General features: G+C 42.0%; 1 protein-coding gene across 3 annotated transcripts in view; it reads right to left on the reverse strand.

The window, feature by feature from the left end:
• Positions 1–7,647, reverse strand: part of RAPGEF6 (Rap guanine nucleotide exchange factor 6) — a 150,627-nt gene extending 142,980 nt beyond the window's left edge. For all 3 annotated transcript variants that reach the window (XM_058168507.1, XM_058168508.1, XM_058168506.1), the window contains exon 1: positions 6,855–7,647. In XM_058168507.1, coding sequence (XP_058024490.1) covers positions 6,855–6,923 — 69 coding nt within the window. In that variant the 5' untranslated portion in view covers positions 6,924–7,647. The remainder of the gene's footprint in view (positions 1–6,854) is intronic.
• Positions 7,648–22,141: the final 14,494 nt, after the last annotated feature.

A 22,141-nucleotide genomic window follows, 5' to 3' on the forward strand; every position in this document is an offset into this window, starting at 1 on the left:
TTCCCCGCACATGTGCCCCTTGGCACATGCACCCCAGCCCTCATTTTGGCTTCCAAGTTGGTTCTTCTGCATTTCTGCCTGCCCTGCCTTCCCTGATCTCCTCAGTTTCTCCCCCCAGAGTGTCCTAGCTTTCTCCTGCATTTCTACTGCGGAGGGTGGAACCTGCAGAGATCTGAGAAGGCATGGGTGGCAAAACTGTAAGAGAAAGCTAGCACATGCTGGGGGGAGAAACTGCAGAGATCGGGGACCCAAAGACCAGCTGGCCAGCGGGAGGTACACACACATGCACAGTGGAGCTGGACTAGGCGATGGCTGGTGTGCCTTGAGAGAGGGCTCTGCGTGCCACCTGTGGCATGCGTACCATAGGTTCACCATCACGGAGCTAGATCACAACATATTGTAGTCTGGGTTTAGAAGCTAATCAGGCTGAGCCTCATTTGCAATGTGTATAGAAAATCAATTCTGGAAAAAGATTTCAGAAGAAATTTCTATATTGTTCCCTAGCATCATGTAGCAATAAAGTCAATCAGAAGATGAACCTGACATAAAAGAATCTTTAATTTTAGACTGCTTAATTAGTAGAAGGTACAGGGATTATATGATCCCTATATTGAAAGGCTTTCAGTTTGCCAATGGCTTACTGCATACTGTTTAAGGCACTGCATTAACCTTTAAATCCCTAAATATCAGGCCTTACTATTTAAACCAGTGGTTCCCAACCTTTTTTTGGCCATGCCTCACCTAAGCCTCTCTAAATTTCTGATGCCCACCCCACCCCACCCCGACATATAATTCTTACTATTCAAAAAGTGAACTCTACTCACACGGAGGAAGCCTAAAAGGCCATGAACTTGGTTTAAACAAGGTTCCAAATTTCCCCCATTAAAAATCAAATTGTCCCCCTGTGGGGCATAGGCCCCACGTTGGGAACCACTGAATTAAACAATCTCCTCTTTTGCTATGAAATTGACCAGTTATTATAACCTATTTTGAATATGCCCTTGCTGCTGCAGACCCATCATTTTGGCACACATAACAGAGACTTTTCTTATAATGGTTCCAAGCTATATAGTGTACTCTATCTGGTGCTGTGTTGACAGTCTTGCTTTTTAAAAAATCTGTAAAGTCAAACTTGCTTTTCCTGGTTTTTCAGTGTTAATTTTAGCATTAGTCATGATGTTGATTTTAATCCAGGTTTAATTTTTAAGTTGACTTTGTTTTAAAATTGTAACCTCCCCTTAATAATAATTTTATAGGGTGGTAATTCCAAGCTAGACCTGCCAAAGCCTTTCCTGAGAGCTTTCTCCTGCCTGAATTGGGGGGGGGGGGCTTAGGTAAAAGAACTCCATCTGGAGCAGCTGGTGAAGCTGCCGCTATCAGTTCCTGTTATTGGAGGATGCTTCCTTTAACTCAGTGGTCCCCAATCTTTCTGGCTCTATGGACTGGCAGCGGCATCGATGAGGGGACAGGGGATGGTTTCACAGGCATGTCCACCACTTAGAGAAATAGAACTTCGCACACTAACATGCTCGCCCACCACTTGCATGGCCCAGTTCCCAACAGACCTTGCACTGGTACTGGGCTGCCAGACCAGGAGTTGGGGACCCCTGCCTTAACTGAACGCTTTTAAATTAATGGCTTAATCTTTCTGTTTTTATCCCTTCACATTTTTCCCCCTTTTACCAAAATTACCAGGCTCACACAGTCCTGGAGCCCATAGAGGTACTACAAATGCAACACTTGATTATTTTAATATCTGCACAAAAAGATTATAAAAGTTATAGAATGATTAGATCAACATACAAAGAGCCAGTTCAGTGTGGGGCTTAAGGCACCAGCTAGAAAAAGGGAACTATGAGTTTTAATCTGCTTTTAGGCACAAAACTAGCTAGGTAACCTTAGGTCAATCACTCTCTCCCAGCCCTAGGAAGCAGACAATGGCAAAATCTTCTCAAGAAAACTGCAAGGACAAATCCAAGGAGTCACCAGGAGGGTTCAAGACTGACATGGATGCACCAAAAACTAAGTCAACATATAAAAATTGGAATTATTAATCTGCAATCAACAAAACAAAAACAATTAAGCGACATAAAATGGGATAAAAGGTAAAAATCACAAAACTGAGGAAAGCAGCACCGAACAAAAAATCAAACACCCCTAATGTTTCTCCATATGTTTCCCTGCCATCTTCTTATTAGCTTTCCCAAGGCTTCTGGGCAGGAGGATTGAGTGCCAGCCCAAGATAGAAAATCTGATGCTTTTATCCTAGTTGCTTTGAAGATCTGCACCTATTCACACAGAAGAAAGCAAAACATTTTGCTCCCTTTGCCTGCCTGAACCATACCCCACTACACCTAAGCCTAAGGCTTTAAAACTATAGCTATCATGTAGTACTCCAAATGAACTATAAGCCATTATTGAGAATGGCAGAACCTAAATTTTAACACAAATAAGAATCCCAAATAACAAGTCTAATGACTTAATGATGTAATAACTGGACAGCTGTTAACATTGAACAATTTTATGCATTTCTGCATAGTTAAGAATTGGCACAGCATCAAAAAGGTTTCTGCAAAATGTTTATTAGAGTTCTGCAGCACCAAGATGTCACAGATTATATATTAAAAAATAACCTTGAATAGTTTAAGAGCACATTCACTACTGTATTTTTATTTGTTAATCCCTCCATAAACAGTTGTAAACTGATTTGAAATTGATTTGAGTCAAACATTATTTTCCCAGCTGATCATGATGGGAGCACAAAAAATGTTCAATAAATATTCCCCTCTCCTCCCTCAACTACAGATCACAGAGAAACAACCATCCTACCCATGTTGCTATGATAAGCTCAATAGTAAACAATGGCTTGGGAGAAGGCAAAAACACCAGTATCCTGCCACCATTACTATATTACAAGAGACTAACTGAAGAGACAATCACACTACATTGGCAATACTGTGATCAAACGTCTTGTCTCCAGTATCTCTAACAATAGTGCACATTAGTGGAGCAACTGAGAGGCAAGAGAACAAAAAACTAAGTCTTAATAAATTCAAACAGTTTCTAAATTCTAATTTGAGTAGACTTTTGTGTGATTTCACTCAAATAATTAAAATTTAAGCAACCTATACTTCTAACAAACATGCAGAACAATGCAAAGGTCTATATTGGAATTTGATTTGCTAATAATTTTTCCATAAATTACTAAGATTATGTATAATTGCATAACAGCAAAAGGGGATTATCTATTGTGTCACAGGTATTCCAATGGCTACATTTAAGCTCTTATTATCGTATTCTGTTAAAACAATGGTCACTGACTGACTGTTTTACATTGCTATCAGTTTTCTTACATTGTGCAAGTTCCTGGTTGCAGGTTTTCCCTTTCTTTCCAACAATCCTATTAAGGCCACAGAACACAACTATCTTGTATCCATATCAAATTTATTGAAGTATATGCACATTTAGAGATGCATAGCTCTCTAAATCCTCAACGTACGACCACAATAGACCCCAAAATTTATGTTGCTTAGTGAGACATTTGTTAAGTGAGTTTTGCCCCATTTTATGATTTTTTATTGCCATAGTTATTAAGTGAATCAATGCAGCTATTAAATTAGTAACCTGATTGTTGTTAAGTAAATCTGACTTCCCTATTGACTTTACTTATCAGAAGGTTGCAAAAGTGATCACATGACACTGGGACACAGAAACCATCATACATATGGACCAACTGCCAAGCATCCAAATTTTGCATGACCATGGGGGGTGCTGAAATGGCCGTAAGTGTGAAACATGGCCATAAAGTCACTCTTTTCAAAGCCATTGTAACTGAACAATCATTAAATTGTAAGTCCAGGACTATTTAGTTTAGTTGTTAGTGCACCTGGGTTAGTCATAAAGTGCAATTACAAACTAATAACTTAATAATGTACAAATTCTTTGAAATAAATCTTATGGGAGCATCTATAAATGAAATTAAGTGTCTGTACATCCACATGCATACAATGAAATCCAAGATTTGCTCCTGAAGCAGCAGTGTGAACTTGGAAAGGATGCAATTGCTTTAACAATCCTAAAAGGGGTAAGGTACACTTCTGCATGTTGCAAAGCACTCTGTAGAGTTTGAGAAACGTTTCTAATGATTAGCAAATTAAGCAATGATTAGTTTCTTCTGAAAAGTGAGATGAGAATAGAGAAATGGAAAAGTACAGGCATTTAAGTAACAGCATTTTTATTTTTGTGGTTCTTTTCCATTCTGTAGGAGAAATTCATTTTAGAAACAAAGGGACTAATACAGATATCTAGTATTGGCAAAATGGTTCTGTTCCTTATCAGTTCACACATCAATACTTTCATATCCAAACCCAAACTCTGAAATGATGCCTGTATAGCACTCTAAAATTGGCTAAGATACCAATTGGAAAGAAAGTGCTGTGGGGTGTGCACTTTATTACAAGCAATAGGCTCTGCAAATCATTAAAAAGAGGTGCTTTACAACACACAGGAACAGGCACATGTGAGACAACTGACTACTACTTTCAACACAGCTGCCCCCAAGTCTTGCAAAAGATATATGGTAGTTATTTTAACAGGAGGTGCCTTATTCATGCTTCTGCATATTGAAAAGTACCTATTTTAAATGTTTAAATAGCTCATTGACTGGATAGGGGAAATCTTTACCTTTCTACCTGCCTTTTTATTTGAAACAATAAATTAATATGCTAGGATTGCATACTGCTCAAAGAAAAACTTTTTTACGAAAGTGTTTTTCATAGAAAATATTATAGGCAAAAAGAGTTTGAAAAGTCTGCCTCAACATACTCGCAAACTAGATCAGCATTTTCTATTTCTTAAAATATATTGGGACATCAATTCTGGATTGATTCTCAGAAGTATTACTGGGTTCAGTAACGATGAATCACAATCCATATGGCTGCTACTTACTAACATCGGTGAAATCATACTTTTATTTACACTAGGGAAGATATATTTTATAATCCTTTCCTTAAAAAAATATGAAATGGTGAACATGTGTCAGGAATAGAGTATTGTCATGTGCTTCTCTCTTCACTTAGTGCCCTTTAATATGAAATACCTAGTTTGTGTTAAATCAGAATTTCCTAGAACATTCTTACTTATGTCAAACCAGAAACAAATCTATAAAGACAATTCAACAACTTTTAAAGGCCCAAAGATTGTTTGATGCTTATGCAATCAAGTCAGATAACTTTCACAAAAGAGTATATTTCTTCAATAAGACAAAGCTTAATATTTTAATTCTGGCTTTTAGAATTATAACTGACTTGGTTTGATTTGTTTTGTTTAAATATCTATGTCTGGACTTCTAGATTATTTCATGCAATAATATTTTATTTAAATTCTGTAACATTCATCGTCAAAATCCAGAATGATAAAATCAAAACAAGCAAGATTATATATCTTCAATATTTCTCCCAAGTACCATTTCCAAAAAGACTATTTTGGAAGCAGTAAGAAGCATTAAAAAGAAGGAATCTAATGCTAAGTTTTAAAATCAGAATATTAAAGTATTAAAGGAAGGAAAACATGGAAACATCAGTATTTAATGTGTCCTATTTGATCAGATTTTCAAAAAAGGATCTTATTTAGGAATCTTTGCTTACTGAGAACAGAAGCTTCCCCTGAGGTCAACTATAAGATGGAGCTAGCTGAATCTTCTCATTCTGAGCTTTTCCTTTACTCTACTGCACATAATCTAAAAACCTAGTACAATTCAAAAGTTCAAAAGTGTTAAGAAAATATTCTAATAAGAAAATATGAAATCTTATTAGTAATTTGCCTAACATAGTTTACATAAAATGCAAATTTCTGCTGTTTGGCCGTTAGTATTTTTAACCAAATCATACTTACTAAGTTATATTTATCTACCTAGCAAACAATTTATATTGGCATCATAAGATTCACCCAATGGATGAAGCTTGCAACAGAAGAGAAAGGATTTTCTGAGTTCTTCAAGTGATAACAATGACAGACTCTGAATTGGTAGCATAAATCCAACAGCAAATGCCCTCTCTGACCATCATCACTTCAAATTTTGCTCTTTTTAAGATTAGGAAACACAACTCCAAAAATCCTAAAAGGGAGAGTTGACAGTATAACAAACGTAGAATCAGACCTTTTTAATAAAACTGCACTCTCCAACAAACACACACACCTAGTAAGGACAGATTACTTCAAGAGCTGGGCTGAATAAATTTACCACCCACTGCTGATTAAGAGCTTTTTGTTTTTTAAACAAAGTGGATGGAAAACCTCCTGCCCTCTTCCACACTGCAAATCAGAAGCAGCAACAAGACATTTAGATTGTTCTTACTGACTGCAAACCTGTACTGCCTAATTCAGACGCATATATGAGTGCCTTCCTATTCAAATATGCAATTTTCCTAGAATTGTTACATGTCATTCAACAACACATCTATAGTATTAAAGGACTTTCACTTACCATAAATGTAATGGTGTTTACATGCCCCGTTTTTATAAAACACAACAAAGTTCGAGAGTTAAAACATTTTTTTTAAAAAGGCATCAGGCACACTATTTTTTTTAAAAAAGATCATAATAGTTGCAAAATGATATAAGTTCTGATCTCTATCGATATAATTTTCTAAATTTAATGTTTGTCATATTGCTGAACATTTATGCATGTTTTATCATATATTAAAGTCAGGAACTCAGCAGCAACAACTAACACAGTCGTGTGTTTTGTGATAATGTAGGCATAAACTCCACTGCAGATTAATATCTAGAAATGTTTCTTTTACACCAAGCAGCAAGAGTCATAAAAGCAGAAACACGAAAAGAAAGTAAGTTACCTCTTGAGTTCTTTCAGATGGTTTCTTCCTCAAAGCAAGTTTAATCCTGGGATCTACAAGGGATGTCATCCTATTACTCTTGTTATCCAATTACAGAGTTCTTCGGAGTTAGTTTATGAAAGCGAGCGAGGGAAAACAATACACGAGATCGGGAGCGCGATTTTTCTTTTCCCCCTTCTTTTCAAGTCCAGCCAAACCCCCGAGTTAAAATGACGTTGATTTAAAGATTTTCTTTTTTTTTTCTTCCTCCTCCTCCTCCTTTCTTCTTCTTCTTTCGTAACTAATCCCAAACAACTGGCAAACTCAAAGATTTCATGAAAAGAGGGCCGTAGCCAGCCGAGGGAACCTCGGAGATCGATCCACCGCCAGCCGCGCGTCCCACCCGCGGTCCCTCTTCGGCAACCGGGCGGCTGGCGGCTCCCTTTGGTTTTGTTTTTTTTTCCTCACTCTCGAGGAACCCCAAAAGTCTCGCCTGCGGAGTTTCCCCCCCTCGGCTTTTCTCCGTCCCAAACTCGCTCACTTCGCCGCTGCTGGGCTCGAGAAGCAGCCTCCCTAACCGCAACGTCCCAGCCGGCCACACTTGCAGGAAGTGCCTGCAAGTCCGGCCGGCTGGGACGGTGCGGCTGGAGAGCGAGAGGGAAAGAAGAAAATTTAAAAACAAAACAAAACAAAACGCCGCCGGGCCACCTCCTCAGGAGCCGAGAAACTCACCTCGCGGCAAGCCTCCCCGCACCTGAAAGGCAATCAAAGGCGCCCACCCACCACCCAGCTCGCGGGAAGGAGCCCAGCCTCAACTGGGGAGGGGGGGGGCGGCCGGGCAAAAGGGCGGGCGGCGGACTGGAGACAGAGGGGGGGGCGGTGGCTGCGAGGTCACGTGGTAAGGCAGAAGCCGCCCGCTGGCTGGCTAGGCCCAGGCTGTCATTCAGCTCGAGAGGCAGGGCCGAGGGGAGCCCCACCCCTTTCGCCAAGACGGTTGAAGTGGGGGGGGGAATACAAGGGGTATAAAAGGCTCAGTTGGCGCGAATAGCCAGAAGGGGTGTCGCCTGAGGGGGGCGGTTGATTAATGTGGGGAGGGGGGATTATAACGTGTGAGCTTTTCGGGGTCCGCCTGCCGCTGCTGAGTGGCTCCTCCCGGAGGAAGACATTGCCCTGGGCCTCTGTAAAAGGGGCTCGGCTGTACTTTCTGGGCACGCCCCGCGTAGCGGATTTGCTTTGAGGGTGGGAGAGCGGGTTTCTCCGCGGGGAGCAAGCTGCTGTTGCAAAAGCAGGGGAGGGGAGGGGGAGAAGAAGAAGAAGGCGGACCTGGAATGGGGAGCCCTGCCTGCATGGGGTTGCTAGCAGGAGCGGTGATGCAATCCGCTGGAGCAACTTTCTCCGGAGTTGCCAGCCTGCGATGTTGGGAAGTTGACTCAGGACGCTAAAGCTCGAAGATGATAACCGCAGATCCCTCCGAGTCTCGCGGGCTAACCGCCGCATCCGCTTCTTTTTCAGATTGCTCGCACGGTTGTAATAGCTGGGCCCGGCGGACCAGACGCATCTGGAAGGCACCTGGTTAGGGAAACGTAACATTTTTGCCATGGGTCAGCTCACTAAATCAATAGATCTTGTTTTGCCGATTAGCCTACTGATTTGCATTTTGAGCTTACTGTGGTGGGTGCATGGCTGTTACTATATTACAATGCTGTAGAGCACTGCACACCAGAACAACTAGACACAAGAAGTTTTTTCCCGAAGGCCATCACTCTGCTAAACAAATAATTCCCTCAACACTGTCAAACTATTTACTAAATATGCACTACTATTAATCTTCTCATTGTTCCCATCACCAATCTCTTTCCACTTATGACTGTATGATTGTAACTTTGTTGCTTGTATCATTACTATTGATATTGTTTCCTGATTGCTTATTTGTACCCTATGACTATCATTAAGTGTTGTACCTTAGAATCCTTGATGAAGGTATCTTTTCTTTTATGTACCCTGAGTCCATATGCACCAAGACAAATTCCTTGTGTGTCCCATCACACTTGGCTAAAAAAAAGTCTATTCTATTCTATTGTGCAGATCTTTGGAAGAGTTTCAGTTTATTAAAGGATCCAGGAAAGTTCTTAGAAAACAGAAGTCTTTTTTTTTAAAAAAAAAGCATTGTGTTTTTGTGCATTGTGCATGGGGTTTCTATAGAGAAACCAGTAGCGTCAATGAATCCCATTTGAGCCTGATTGGGCATTACCAAATTTTGAGGTAAGGGTACTTTTCCATACTAAAGCAGGTCTCTTAACACCTCCAGAGGCGAACTGCTCATTAGATGTTGCAGAGATCTAATGACTGTTGAGAAGCTCTTGCATTTCAAAATTTATGACTGGACCTATTTGGGATACTTGACTTTCTTTGGCAGACTGATCCCTTTGTCAAAATATCAAAAAGCACAATTACAGCATTTCTTTAATAATGGCAAAAGAACAATGGGTTATTATGAAGGGTTTTCCAAATGAAACCAAGAGGAGACAAAATCTCTTCATGTTTTCAACTAAAATTACATTAAACATGCATGCTGCAGTTTAAAAGCATGTCCCCCCCCCTCCCTGTCCCTCCTCCCTGCAGTTCAGGATGTGCTTTTTCACACTTGCATTCTTTTTCTTATTTATTTATTTATTTAATTTTGTCATAACAATATACACAAGCATCACACAAAAAGATTATATAATATGTAAACATATATATGATGAGAAACAAGGAAGTATAAGCATATATATATATATATAGGGAAAGAAACAATAGGACAGGAATGGTAGGCATGTTTGTGCTTTTAGGCACGCCCCTTAAAGTCCTCTTAGAAATGGGGTGAGGTCAACAGTGGATAGATTTTGGTTAAAGCTTTTGGGGTTATGAGAAGAGACCACGTAGTCGGGTAATGCATTCCAAGCACAGACAATTCTGTTACAGAAATCATATTTTCTGCAATCCAAATTGGAGCGGTTGACATTAAGTTTAAATCTATTGGTAGCTCTTGTATTATTGCAGTTGAAACTGAAGTAGTTATTATGGCTGATAGCTGTTAATGATGCAGACTTGGTATGGTACATGAAGCCAGGAGTCTGTTTATTGCTATTGATTTGATGGCAAGAAGCAATATTCAAAATGGTATATTCTGTATACTTTGTAGGGATTCTTTTGTCCATTTTTTTAAAAAACTGATCCATCAGCTCTTATATATTTTTGATTCATCATTAGATTCTCTCTGTAACTAGGAAAAATATGATTAATTTTTTTTTCCAGACCCATAAAAAAAAATATTCAGACCCATAGGTACTATGTACCAAGATTACATTGTTCTCTGACTCATTATTTCTATCTTGGGCAGAACTAGAAGGAATAAAAATATGTATGACTTCAGATGTTTTATATGAAAAGAAAAGAATAGCCATAGCCGCCATTCTAGGAGAAATTTTTGGAAAGAAATCCAAGAAAATACTTTCAAACACCAAAAGACTCGAAGAAAACATTTTGGAAGAACTGTTTAGCATCTATGGCTCCAGGATGAATAATATGTTTTGAAATTGTTTTTTTTTTCCACAAATGCCAGAGGTTTCAGCTATATTGCTGAGAGAGAATATGGATTTCTGGGACAAACATGGGCCAGGGGACATAGAACAGTGTGTTGGTTTATAGCCTGTGGGTTCCTGCAGTTTGCAGTGTATGCAGATGTGGGAGAAAGATGGTAACATAGATGTCAGGAGAAGGATAGAAGTGTTTGTGGCTGTGTCTCCATTTATATGAACAGCAGTCTGTTGCTTTGATGTGGATAATGAAGTGTAAATAAAAAGGGTGTGTGCTAATAGTCTGGTTCTCTGATGTGCATGTGAACTGAGAAGAAAAACTTTATTACAGGGCAGAAAAATTCATATGTATTTAGGACTCATCCACAGCCCCAAAACATATTGTGTACCTCTCTCCAGAATTTAATTTAAACTGAATGTTCAGTGTTATAGAAAGACATTTAAACATACACAGGAACAACCATAGTTATTTAATTAAATTCAGCTTATCTCTTTGGGTCTGTCTACAGTTAAAAGTATGGCCCAGTGTATTTTCAAAGACAAGTGTAAGCTTCAAAAATAATGTGCACCCTTTCTGGACGGCCATTTGAATCCATTTCAGTGATGTCAAATCAAGCCCCAAACAAACCACATTATGGTTTAGTATGATGTGTGACCCAGAGCAAAGACAAACAAGGGTAAACTTACTTGTGAGCATTTATGAGCACAAAACGCAGCAATTGAAATAAGCCAGATGGGCATATGCAATTTAAAGGACACCTGATCAAGTCAGTGGATTAGTCCTTTCCAGATGAGTTTGTTTAGTCAGTCTCTCGTGCTTGAATACAATTTGTACTTGTGTAAGCCATGCAGCGGCAGCTTCACTCTTAATTAAAACAAATCATTTACAAGTAAGGAAATCAGCTGAACACTAGAAAACACTGATTAAACTTCTCAATTTTTGCATGGGGTAAACGATTGTTTTAAGCTTTGGTTGGACATTCAACCTTAGCACACTAACTCACACTAACTGTTTCCCAAGGATAACTTACAGATAGTCCTCAAGACCCTAATTAGCAGAGTTTCCATTGCTAAGCAATGCAGTCATTAAGTAAATCACACCCAATTTTCCAAAAAAAAAATTGCCATGTTTATTAAATGAATCGTCCAGTTATTAAGCAAATCTAACTTTCCCCATTGACTTTGCTTGTTGGAATTCCTCTGGGAATGTCACAAATGGTGATCACGTGATCGTGAGATGTTGCAACCATTCAAAATACATGCCAGTTTCCAAGAGCCCAAATTTTGATCACATGACCATGGAACTGCATTGGATATAAATCACTTTTCAGCGCACTTGTAACTTTGAAAGTTGCTAAACAAAGGTCTGTAAATCAAAAAATTACCTGTATTTGGCTTGCTCCCTAGTTTTTGAAGTTTAGCAAGGCTTAGTGTGTTCTTTGTTCAGATTGGAAACTCTTATTTTGAAGAAGAGTAAACAAAGGGGACTTTTTTAAAAAGGCCAAATTTCTTTGAGTTTTGTGCATAAAATAATTTTACAGATGTGTTTTTCTTTTTAAATTTCACATATGGCACTTATATTAATCTGCCAATTTAAACCATATAATTTGTTACTAGTAATACTTTATTCAACTTATTAGTAGTTTTGGGTGATTAGTATTTCATGTATTTTTTAATTAAATACATTATGTAATGCTGTCTACATCCCTTCCCAAACCAAGTCTGCATTATTTATTTATTTATTTATTTATTTATTTATTTGCATTTATATCCCGCCCTTCTCCGAAGACTCAGGGCGGCTTACACTATGTCAAGCAATAGTCTTCATCCATTTGTATATTATATACAAAGTCAACTTATTGCCCCCAACAATCTGGGTCCTCATTTTACCTACCTTATAAAGGATGGAAGGCTGAGTCAACCTTGGGCCTGGTGGGACTTGAACCTGCAATAATTGCAAGCAGCTGCTGTTAATAACAGACTGCATTAGCCTGTTGAGCCACCAGAGGTCCATTATACAGATAAAAACACTGAAAAGTGGTAGAAATATGAAAAAGAGATGTTGTGAGATTGCATAGTCCATGCTTGTCATGTTACAAACAAAGCCTTAATCTGCCATTGCCACTGGTCTAACATTAAAAAAAATTGTCAAAGTATTTTTTTTTCTTCTAACACAAAAAGGCAAGTTTTTAGACATACTTTTCTGCATGCTAAAACACTGGTTTGAAACTGCTCTTTTTTGTATCTTGTTGATGAGGAAAGAAGTGCATTTTATCATTCTAATGAATAGTTATAAAATAACTGTTAAAAATGTGTTAAGGCCATGTGAAACCCCTGTACAGGTAGTCCTCAACTTACAACTATTCATTTAGAGACCATTCGAAGTTACAACAAAACTGAAAAAAGTGATCTATGACCCTTTTTTCACACTTATGACCATTGCAGCATCCCCATGGTCACATGATTTACATCCAGATACTTGACAACTGGTTCATTTATTTATGGCAGTTGAAGTGTCCAGGAGTCATGTGACCTGACAAGAAAAGTCAATGGGAAAGCCAGATTCACTTTACAACTGTAGTGCTTCGCTTAACAAATGTGACAAGAAAAGATGTAAAATTTTAAATGTTTTAAAATTTGTAAATTGTAAATGTTAAGTGGGCAAAACTCACTTAACAAATTTTTCACTTAGCAACATAAATTCTGGGCTCAATTGTGGTCATATGTTGAGGACTACCTGTATTCTTCTTTTAAATCTAGAAATAGACAAGACCTACATGTTTTTCAGTGATTATTATTATTAACTGAAATAGTGCTGATATGAGGTACTGTCACAGTAGTGAAATCTCAACTGGTTTACTACTGGCTGCGCATGCGTGCTGTGCATGCATGCGCAGCGCACACCACACCGCACCAAATGTGAGGTGCGCACGCAGTGCATGCCAAAAGGAGGCATTGGGTAAGTAGCACAGCACGCGGGGTGTGTGATCAGCTATGGCGCACAATCTTTTTTTTTTTACTTTTAAAAGCATTTTTTTTATAACCTCTTCAGCAAAAGAGGTTGTAAAAAATGCTTTTAAAAGTAAAAAAAGCCTCTGATGATCAGGCAACTCAGCTGGGATCGTCAAAGCCTTTTTTTTACCTTTTAAAAGCATTTTTTTACAACCTCTGGTTGTTTTTTGCCATTCATATTATTTCTCTAAAATTATTTCCAAAGATTCTATTATGTATCATGCAACTATTTTCAGAAGCTGAGGCGCAGGTTTATGATAGTTTCATCATCAACTGGAGGACTTATCACAAAAATAAAATCCGCCTTGTCATTGAGAAGGAAATCTCACAATGCAATGGTACACCTGGATGTGGGGGGGCTGTTTCTCTTTGAGGAACTCCTGTGTCAGCATAACCTTTCGTATCAAAGTTAACATGAACATTAACATGTTAATGTTTAACATCATTGTAAGGCAATACTTCTGGAATAAGTTATTTATTGTCAATGGCTCTTTGAACAAAATTTGTGTTCCTGAGGAAGTGGAAAGGTTCCTCTGTAATGTAATGACTGCCAACCATAGAATGGATAAATGTCTATCCTAAGGTGATCCACTTGTCCTGATTTGGTGAGGTCAGCCCTTTAAGATAGTCTAGCCAAGAAACCAAAGGACTAACTCTAGTGAGGACTAAATCTGGCTTTATTGTAAGGTTACAGTAACAAAATCTTGGAAGTCTAAAAACACTTCTTCCCCTTCCTTACCTTTATTTTCCAGAGGACAAAGGAAGGTCTTTTCCATGACACTTCCTGCACCCCATTTTTTCTGTGGGCTGAGATATCTCTTTCTCTTCTTTACCATCTTTGTAAAAGTCATAGAAAAGTTCATCCATTGACTAAGAGTTAGTTATGAGCAATATGCTTATAACACTAAGTTACTAGGCTGGAGATGCTATGGAGACCCTGAACCAGTTTCTGGAGGAGGCTGTCAGGAACCAGATAGGATGAAATAAGATCAGGTGAAACAGAAGATAAAGTTGCTATTCATCTATAGATACCTTGGTAGGAGCATTGGTAGCAAGCCAAGATTTCAGCAAAATAACATATGAATCATAAGGTTGTAATGCAAACTCTACATCTTGCTTATCTGTGTGTAAGTTAACACAAATACCAAAGGGTAGAAATTATATTGTGATGCTGAAGTGTACATCATGCCATATGTTTCTCCCTATGCATCTTAGCCTCCTGAAATACTGGTTCCAGTTGTTTTAGACCAGTTTATGCTCCCACTAAAGGAGTAGCTTTGTGGCTTGGCAAGCCTTGCACCTCCTGTTGGACCAGCAGATGGAGCCTATAGCCAAGGGGCTTTTAACCAGCTTCAACTGGTATGCTGGTTATGGCCCTACCTAAACCAGGAGGCATTCATAACAATGACTCATGCTACAGTGCATACAGCTGAATTTCTACTGCAGTGCATTCTGTATGAGAACCCTCCTGAAGCTACAACTGGTATAAAATATGTTAGTCAGTCAGTTGGCAGGTATATTCTATTACAGAAATAATATATATTTTCATTATTTATGGTACACTGGCTGCCGGTAGAGTGGTAGCTATTACCTATAAAACCTTTACATGTTAGTGCTCAAATGAGTCTGTCCATCATCTTAGCTATCAAAGATGAGATAGTTCAGGATGGTCACGTCCATATAAAGTCCAGGTTGGATCAGTAGACAAGTCTTCTTGATGGCAACTAGAGCTGCATCAAACATGTCCTGAAGATTTATTTGACCTCCTGACCCTTAAGCCTAACCCTTTTAGGAAGCTTCTGAAAAATTGCTTTTCCAAGCAAGTTTTTGTTGCTTACTGGGAAAGGAGGGTGGGCATTTTTTATCTGGATATTTCTGGTGATATGACTTTGTTAAGACTGCAACAGTACTGAAATTTTGAAATTAATGTCCACTGAGACTGAGGCAGTATATAAACGTTACTTAAATAAATGGAATACTTAGTATTTTATTTCTATATGCATCACTATATCTTCTCTTCATATTTTTAAGTGAGGTCCTTCCCTCATATTAAAATAGGAATAGTTTGTTTTACTATTTCAGTTTGTATGGTTCCTCTTCTATGCCGACCTTCATGCTCTCTGAGTTTGTTCTTTGCTTGCAGATGTTTCATTACCTGAAGAGGTATCATCCTCAGTCTAGAGAGTGTGGGATATGCTTATTTAAATCTAATTGGTAATGAAAATTGTTTACAAGCAACCAAGTTCAGTGAGCACCAGGGACTCCACAGTTCAGCCCTGAGCTATATATATTCTCTTCTATTGGATTCTTCTTTTGCCTAATCTATATGGAAAAGACTAATCTATTATTTTACAAATAAGCTCTTTCTTATGTCTTACATCTCCATTATCAGTAGAATGCTCAAAAGCATTGGATAATTTTTAATGCAGTGTTGTAATTAGGAAGACGCATGATACATTTTTTTTCAAACTAATTTTAAATGTAGATGAAATTATACAAATTGCTTCTAAACAAACAAGTAGGTTTTTTTTCTAAATTCTGATACCAACCGTCTGCTATAAGCCATCCTTATATGAATGAATGACAGCAGTCATAGGAACACAAACAAGAATGGGAAGATAACAATGGAGGACGGTACCAATATAGAAGGCGGGTAAAAGAATTATTTGTAAAATGAACTTCCTTCTGCTCTTTTAAAGTTTCAGCCCTAACAATTCTGAATTATTAATGAAAATGTGTTGAAAGAGGATCATGGGGTGATTCCTGTGCTATTAAACATTCTATTTGGTCTGTATCTGTTTAGAAACAGCAGCTGAATCAACTAGATTCCCATTGTTTGCCATTATTGGTAATTAGATGTGGTTTTCTTTGACAACATTTTTTAATGTTCACAGCTGTAAGGCAAAAATGGATTGAACATCAGAACATTATGTGCTACATTCATGTGCTTATATAGGCTTCCAAATTCCAGCATGGCTTTTTCAAGAAGCAAATAATACTTTTTTGTATTTGTGTGTTCCAGTAAAATAATAAAACTATTCCAGGAAGTAAACATCCCATTATAAATGCAGAGTTTATAATTAAAAAGGATCTTGGTTCTAAAACATAATACTCGTATTTAAGCCAATTTCTCTGATTGCGATTTAAATTAATTTTTTTTAAAATTCATTTTCAGTGCAGTTTAGTACATGTCTTTTCAAAACTCATAAGTTCAATGAAAATTACCCTTAAGAAAATGTGAATAGCAGATTTCTCCAGCTTTGTACACCCAAGATAGATACAGACAACACCTAGAATTGCCAGCCAGTATAGATAATTTATAGTTGTACTGTTTCATAATTCATGGTCTGGGTTGCATTAGATTAGGGAAGTGGCTATATGATTGCATCTCATATTTTTCATTCCATAGCAATTATATTTTTTATCTAAGGAACTTCAAGTGACCTCATTTTAGCTTCACAACAAGTGAAGACAGATTGATTGCCCAATGTCACTCAGTGAGCTTCATGGCTGAGTTGAAATGTCCCTTTACTTCTAAGCCAGAAATGGAAGATCTGCTACCTTTTCCATATATTTTGGAATTCAATCTCAGTCAACATAGCTCCTCTTGAAAAAGATACTGACACAAATTATAGCTAGCTGAGGATGTCCTCAAAATTAAAAATTATATGGGCCATAGATGGAATATGGACTTTTAGTTTCAGAATGTTGGAGATTTTAATTACCTAGATCGAACACTGACTAATGTGTTCCTACTAGTAGTGAATACTATATTATGAGTATAAAAGTTTATGGAGATTCTCAAAAAAAAGAGAAAAAAAAGTCCAGTTGTCCTTTGAAAAAGTACCTTTAAGACTGTTATGCGTATAAAAGTTTCCATTTACAGAAAACAAGTGGGAACTGTATCTTCTCACTTAAAAAGAAAATTTAACTTTTCTCTAGTAAGCAGCAATTCTTATATTTATATGTACTAGCTTTTTCTATTAGCTCTGCCAATGCAGAGTAGTTCATATAGCTCTGATAGCAAACTGATTTGGGAACAAGTCACAACCTTGAGCATAACTGCCATAGTCCAGTAAAGATAGCAATAGCGCGCGTGCACACACACACACACACACACACACACATATTTGTATATATCTGAGGTTTTCGCAGGTGTTTGTATGTAGGTCTTTGGTTATTCGGGTTTTCTCCCACGTAAAATTGGAAGTGTCTTGGCGACGTTTCGACGAAGTCTCATTCGTCATCTTCAGGCTTCAGCTTCGTGCTTCTGGGAGCAAGTGCTTCTTATATATTGCTCCATAGTGCTTTACACTATGTGCTTTACACTATGTGCTTTACACTATGCTCCATAGTGCTTTACACTACTTTACACTACACATACTTATATATTGCTCCATAGTGCTTTACAGCACTCTCTGAATGGTTTACAAATGTTAGCCTATTGCTCCCAACAATCTGGCTCGTCATTTTACTGACCTCGGGAGGCTCAACGGCTGAGTCAATCTTGAACTGGTCAGGATCCTGACAGTGGGCAGAGTTAGCCTGTAATACTACATTCTAATCATTGCTCTGCGCATGCGCAAGATGGCGCGGTTCTGAGGACTCGGCTCCGGCGACGAGAGGCCCCTCCGATGTTGGCGAAGCCTCGGCCGCGCGTTTAGCCGCTTACTGCCCCCGGCCCGGTAGATCCTACCTCGGGCAGCCATATGAGAGGTCTCTGGACTCTCTCGCACATGTGGCTGCCGAGAACGAGGCCAGGTAGGCAAGCGGTGGATCCTGGCGGCCATGTTTTAGGCTCGGAGGTGGGGCGATGAGTCGGCGTTTTTTTCCGGCCGTTTTTCGGCCGATTCGTTTGGCCGGCTGGCCTCTAGCCTCTGGCTCGTCTCCCGGCCCTCTTCTGACTGCGGACTCCGGACTTTTCGGGTGTAGCCTTTGGGCTCCAGCCTCTGCAACGTGGACGACCTGGACGATTGCGGAGGTATTTCATCCACCCCTATTGCCATCTGCCTCGCTGCCATGGTTCCTTGGCTTTCTCCCTGCTGCCGGACTGTGGACTTGGCAACCTTCATACCCCCCAGCCTCTCGGAGAGGTTTAGCCTTTTATATGGGCTTCGCCTCTTGGAGGGAGAGGTCTGGGGAGACCCGGCTTCTGGAGTGGCTAGGATTCTTCCCCTGGCCATGTCTGGAGGTGGTTGTTGGAGGATTGCGGGGAGATGCACCCCGGAGTTGCCCCCTGCAACCAGTCTGTGACTGTGACTATTTTAACATCACCCATGCCCCCCCTCGGCCTTTTTGAGATTTCTATGGCCGTTTTTGGTCCTATTAGGACCCCTTGGGGGGGGACAAGGGATTTATTTGGGGACAGAGGAGGACGGAGGAAGACGTGGCCAGCGACTGGAATGCCATTTCCCTCACCCCCGGTTCCAGGATGTTTGGACTATGCACCGGACAGAATACCACCTAGACTGTCATTCGGTGCTAATTGCTGTTCCATTCTTTGTTTGCCTTCATTCTGGACTAGTACCATCTGTCATCATCTTGCCATGCGGAGATGGAGCCTCTACTTTGCCGATTCTTAGTCTCAGCTGCTACGCGTTATACTGCTTGTGAACTCTTGCGCCTGCGAGGTGCCCCCGCCTCGCAGGAATGGCCCTCCTCATTATCGAGGGCCGGCCTCCATGACGGGTCTTGGGACCCACAGAGGTGGCATGCGAAAAAGAAGAGCTTGTGGGGTTTTTTAGAGAGGGAATTTTTAAGGGGTGGGAGGGTAAGGGCGGGAAATGGGGGTAACCCGTCGGGTAAGGGGCCAGTTCCTGCACGTGCTCGCGGCGGTTTTTTACTATCAGGTTCGGAGGTTATGGGGGAGGAGTTTGTTCCTATCTGTGAGGGTGGTCCTATCGACACGGTAAGTGGGAGGGGCAGGTATGGCAGAAGCGAGGGGTCATATCAAGTTCCGGGGGCGCGTGCTCGATGTCTCAAAGCGATCACGTGCTCCGACCCCTTGGACTTTTCCCGTTCCCCGGATGGTCAGGATCCTCAGAGCCTGGGCCTTCGGTTGATGTTGTGCAATGCTCGGTCCGTGGTGAACAAAGCCCCCCTTGTTTGTGATCTTATACAGGGGGGTTCCGCGGACCTTATGGGCATCACGGAGACCTGGTTGGACACGGAAGGGGGCGTGCCCCTTGTTGAGATGTGCCCGCCGGGTTTCCGTGCATTCCATCAGCCGAGGGCCCAGGGTAGGGGTGGGGGGGTGGCGGTTGTGATTAGAGAGAGTCTAGAGCCGAGGGAGACCACTGTACCTCAGATTGCTGGGTGTGAATCCCTTTTGTGAGATGGGGTCGTAGGTGTCAGATGGGCTTGCTGATCACGTACCTGGCTCCTTGCTGCGTGACAGCTGCCCTGCCCGAGCTCCTGGAGATGCTGGCTGGGGTGGCAGTTGAGACCCCCAGACTCTTAGTCATGGGGGACTTTAACTTGCCATCTTCCGGCTCATCATCGACGGCAGCTCGGGAGTTCACGGCTTCCATGACGGCCTTGGATCTGACCCAAGTAGTTGATGGCCCTACTCACATTGGGGGTGGCACTCTGGACCTGATTTTTCTCTCTGGTCAGTGGTTGAGAGATCTGGACTTAAAGGAAATAGTCATCGAACCTTTGTCATGGTCAGATCACTCTCTTCTTCGCCTGGACTTTCTGACCGCCATTCACCACCGCAGGGAGGCGGAGCCGATACGTTGGTTCCGCCCCAGGCGCCTGATGGACCCTGACGGGTTCCGGACGGAGCTTGGGCCGTTTCCTGAGGGTCTGGCTCACGGCTCGGCTGAGGAACTTGTGGCGGCCTGGGAACGGGCCGCGGCGGGGGCCTTAGACCGTGTCGTGCCTTTGCGGCCTCTGACCCGGCGCAGGTCCCAACCGGCTCCTTGGTTCTCCGAGGAGCTGAGAGGGATGAAGCGCCGGAGAAGACGCCTAGAGAGTTCCTGGAGGTCTAGCCGTTCGGAAGCTGATCGGACACTAGTGAAGTCCTATACTAGGACTTACCTAGTGGCATTGGGGGAAGCGAGGCGTAGCTACGCCACCTCCCCCATTGCATCGGCAGATAACCGCCCAGCCGCCCTGTTTGGTGACCGCTCCCTCCTACATCAGGGGAGCGGGATGACCCGTTGCAGGGACGTGCTGAGGAGTTTAACGGTTATCTATACGATAAAATCGTTCAGCTTCGGGATGATTTGGACCAAGATTGCGGTGATGCGGGTGAGATGCTCGAGGGTGGTCTTGGCGATATTGTTTGGGATGAGTTTGACCCTGTGGCTCCTGAGGACATGGACAGGTTGCTGGGTAGGCTGAATGCCACCACATGTTTACTGGACCCGTGCCCCTCCTGGCTGGTGCTGGCCACTCGGGAGGTCACACGAGGCTGGCTCCAGGCGATTACGACCGCTTCTTTGGTGGAGGTGTCTTCCGGCCGCCTTGAAAGAGGCGGTGGTGAGGCCCTCCTTAAGAAGCCTTCCTGACCCGCTGTTTTAGGTAATTATCGTCCGGTCTCCAACCTTCGCTTCGCGGCGAAGGTTGTAGAGAGTATGGTGGCATATCAGTTTCCCTTGCACCTGGATGAAACTGTCTATCTAGACCCGTTCCAGTCCGGTTTCCGGCCCGGTTACAGCACGGAGACGGCTTTGGTCGCGTTGGTGGATGATCTCTGGAGGGCCAGGGATAGGGGTTGCTCCTCTGCCCTGGTCCTATTAGACCTCTCAGCGGCTTTCGATACCATCGACCATGGTATCCTGCTGCGCCGGTTGGAGGGATTGGGAGTGGGAGGCACCGTTTATCGGTGGTTCTCCTCCTATCTCTCCGACCGGTCGCAGTCGGTGTTGACAGGGGGGCAGAGGTCGGCCCTGAGGCGCCTCACTTGTGGGTGCCGCAGGGTCGATCCTCTCGCCTTCTGTTTAACATCTACATGAAGCCGCTGGGTGAGATCATCAGTGGTTTCGTGTGAAGTACCAGCTGTATGCGGATGACACCCAGCTGTACTTTTCACACCGGACCACCCCAACGGTTATCAAGTGCTGTCCCGGTGTCTGGAGGCCGACGGGTCTGGATGGGGAGAAACAGGCTCAAGCTCAATCCCGCCAAGACAGAGTGGCTGTGGATGCCGCATCCCGGTACAGTCAGCTTAATCCGCGGCTGACCATCGGTGGCGAGTCATTGGCCCTGATGGAGAGGGTCCGCAACTTAGGCGCCCTCCTGGATGAACGGCTGTCTCTAGAAGACCATTTGACGGCCGTCTCCAGGAGAGCGTTCTACCAGGTTCGCCTGGTACGCCAGTTGCGCCTTTCTGGACCGGGATGCCCTATGCACGGTCACTCACGCACTCGTGACGTCTCGCCTGGATTACTGCAATGCTCTCTACATGGGGCTCCCCTTGAAGGGCATCCGGAGGCTGCAGTTAGTCCAGAATGCAGCTGCGCGGGTGATAGATGGAGCCCCTCGTGGCTCCCGTATAACACCCATCCTGCGCAGACTGCACTGGCTACCTGTGGCCTTCCGGGTGCGCTTCAAGGTCTTGGTGACCACCTTTAAAGCGCTCCATGGCATTGGGCCGGGTTATTTACGGGACCGCCTACTGCTACCGAATACCTCTCACCGACCCGTGCGCTCTCACAGAGAGGGTCTCCTCAGGGTGCCGTCAGCGAGGCAATGTCGTCTGGCGGCGCCCAG

Source organism: Ahaetulla prasina, chromosome 2, assembly GCF_028640845.1.
Source record: "Ahaetulla prasina isolate Xishuangbanna chromosome 2, ASM2864084v1, whole genome shotgun sequence".
In the NCBI taxonomy this organism is placed as follows: domain Eukaryota; kingdom Metazoa; phylum Chordata; class Lepidosauria; order Squamata; family Colubridae; genus Ahaetulla; species Ahaetulla prasina.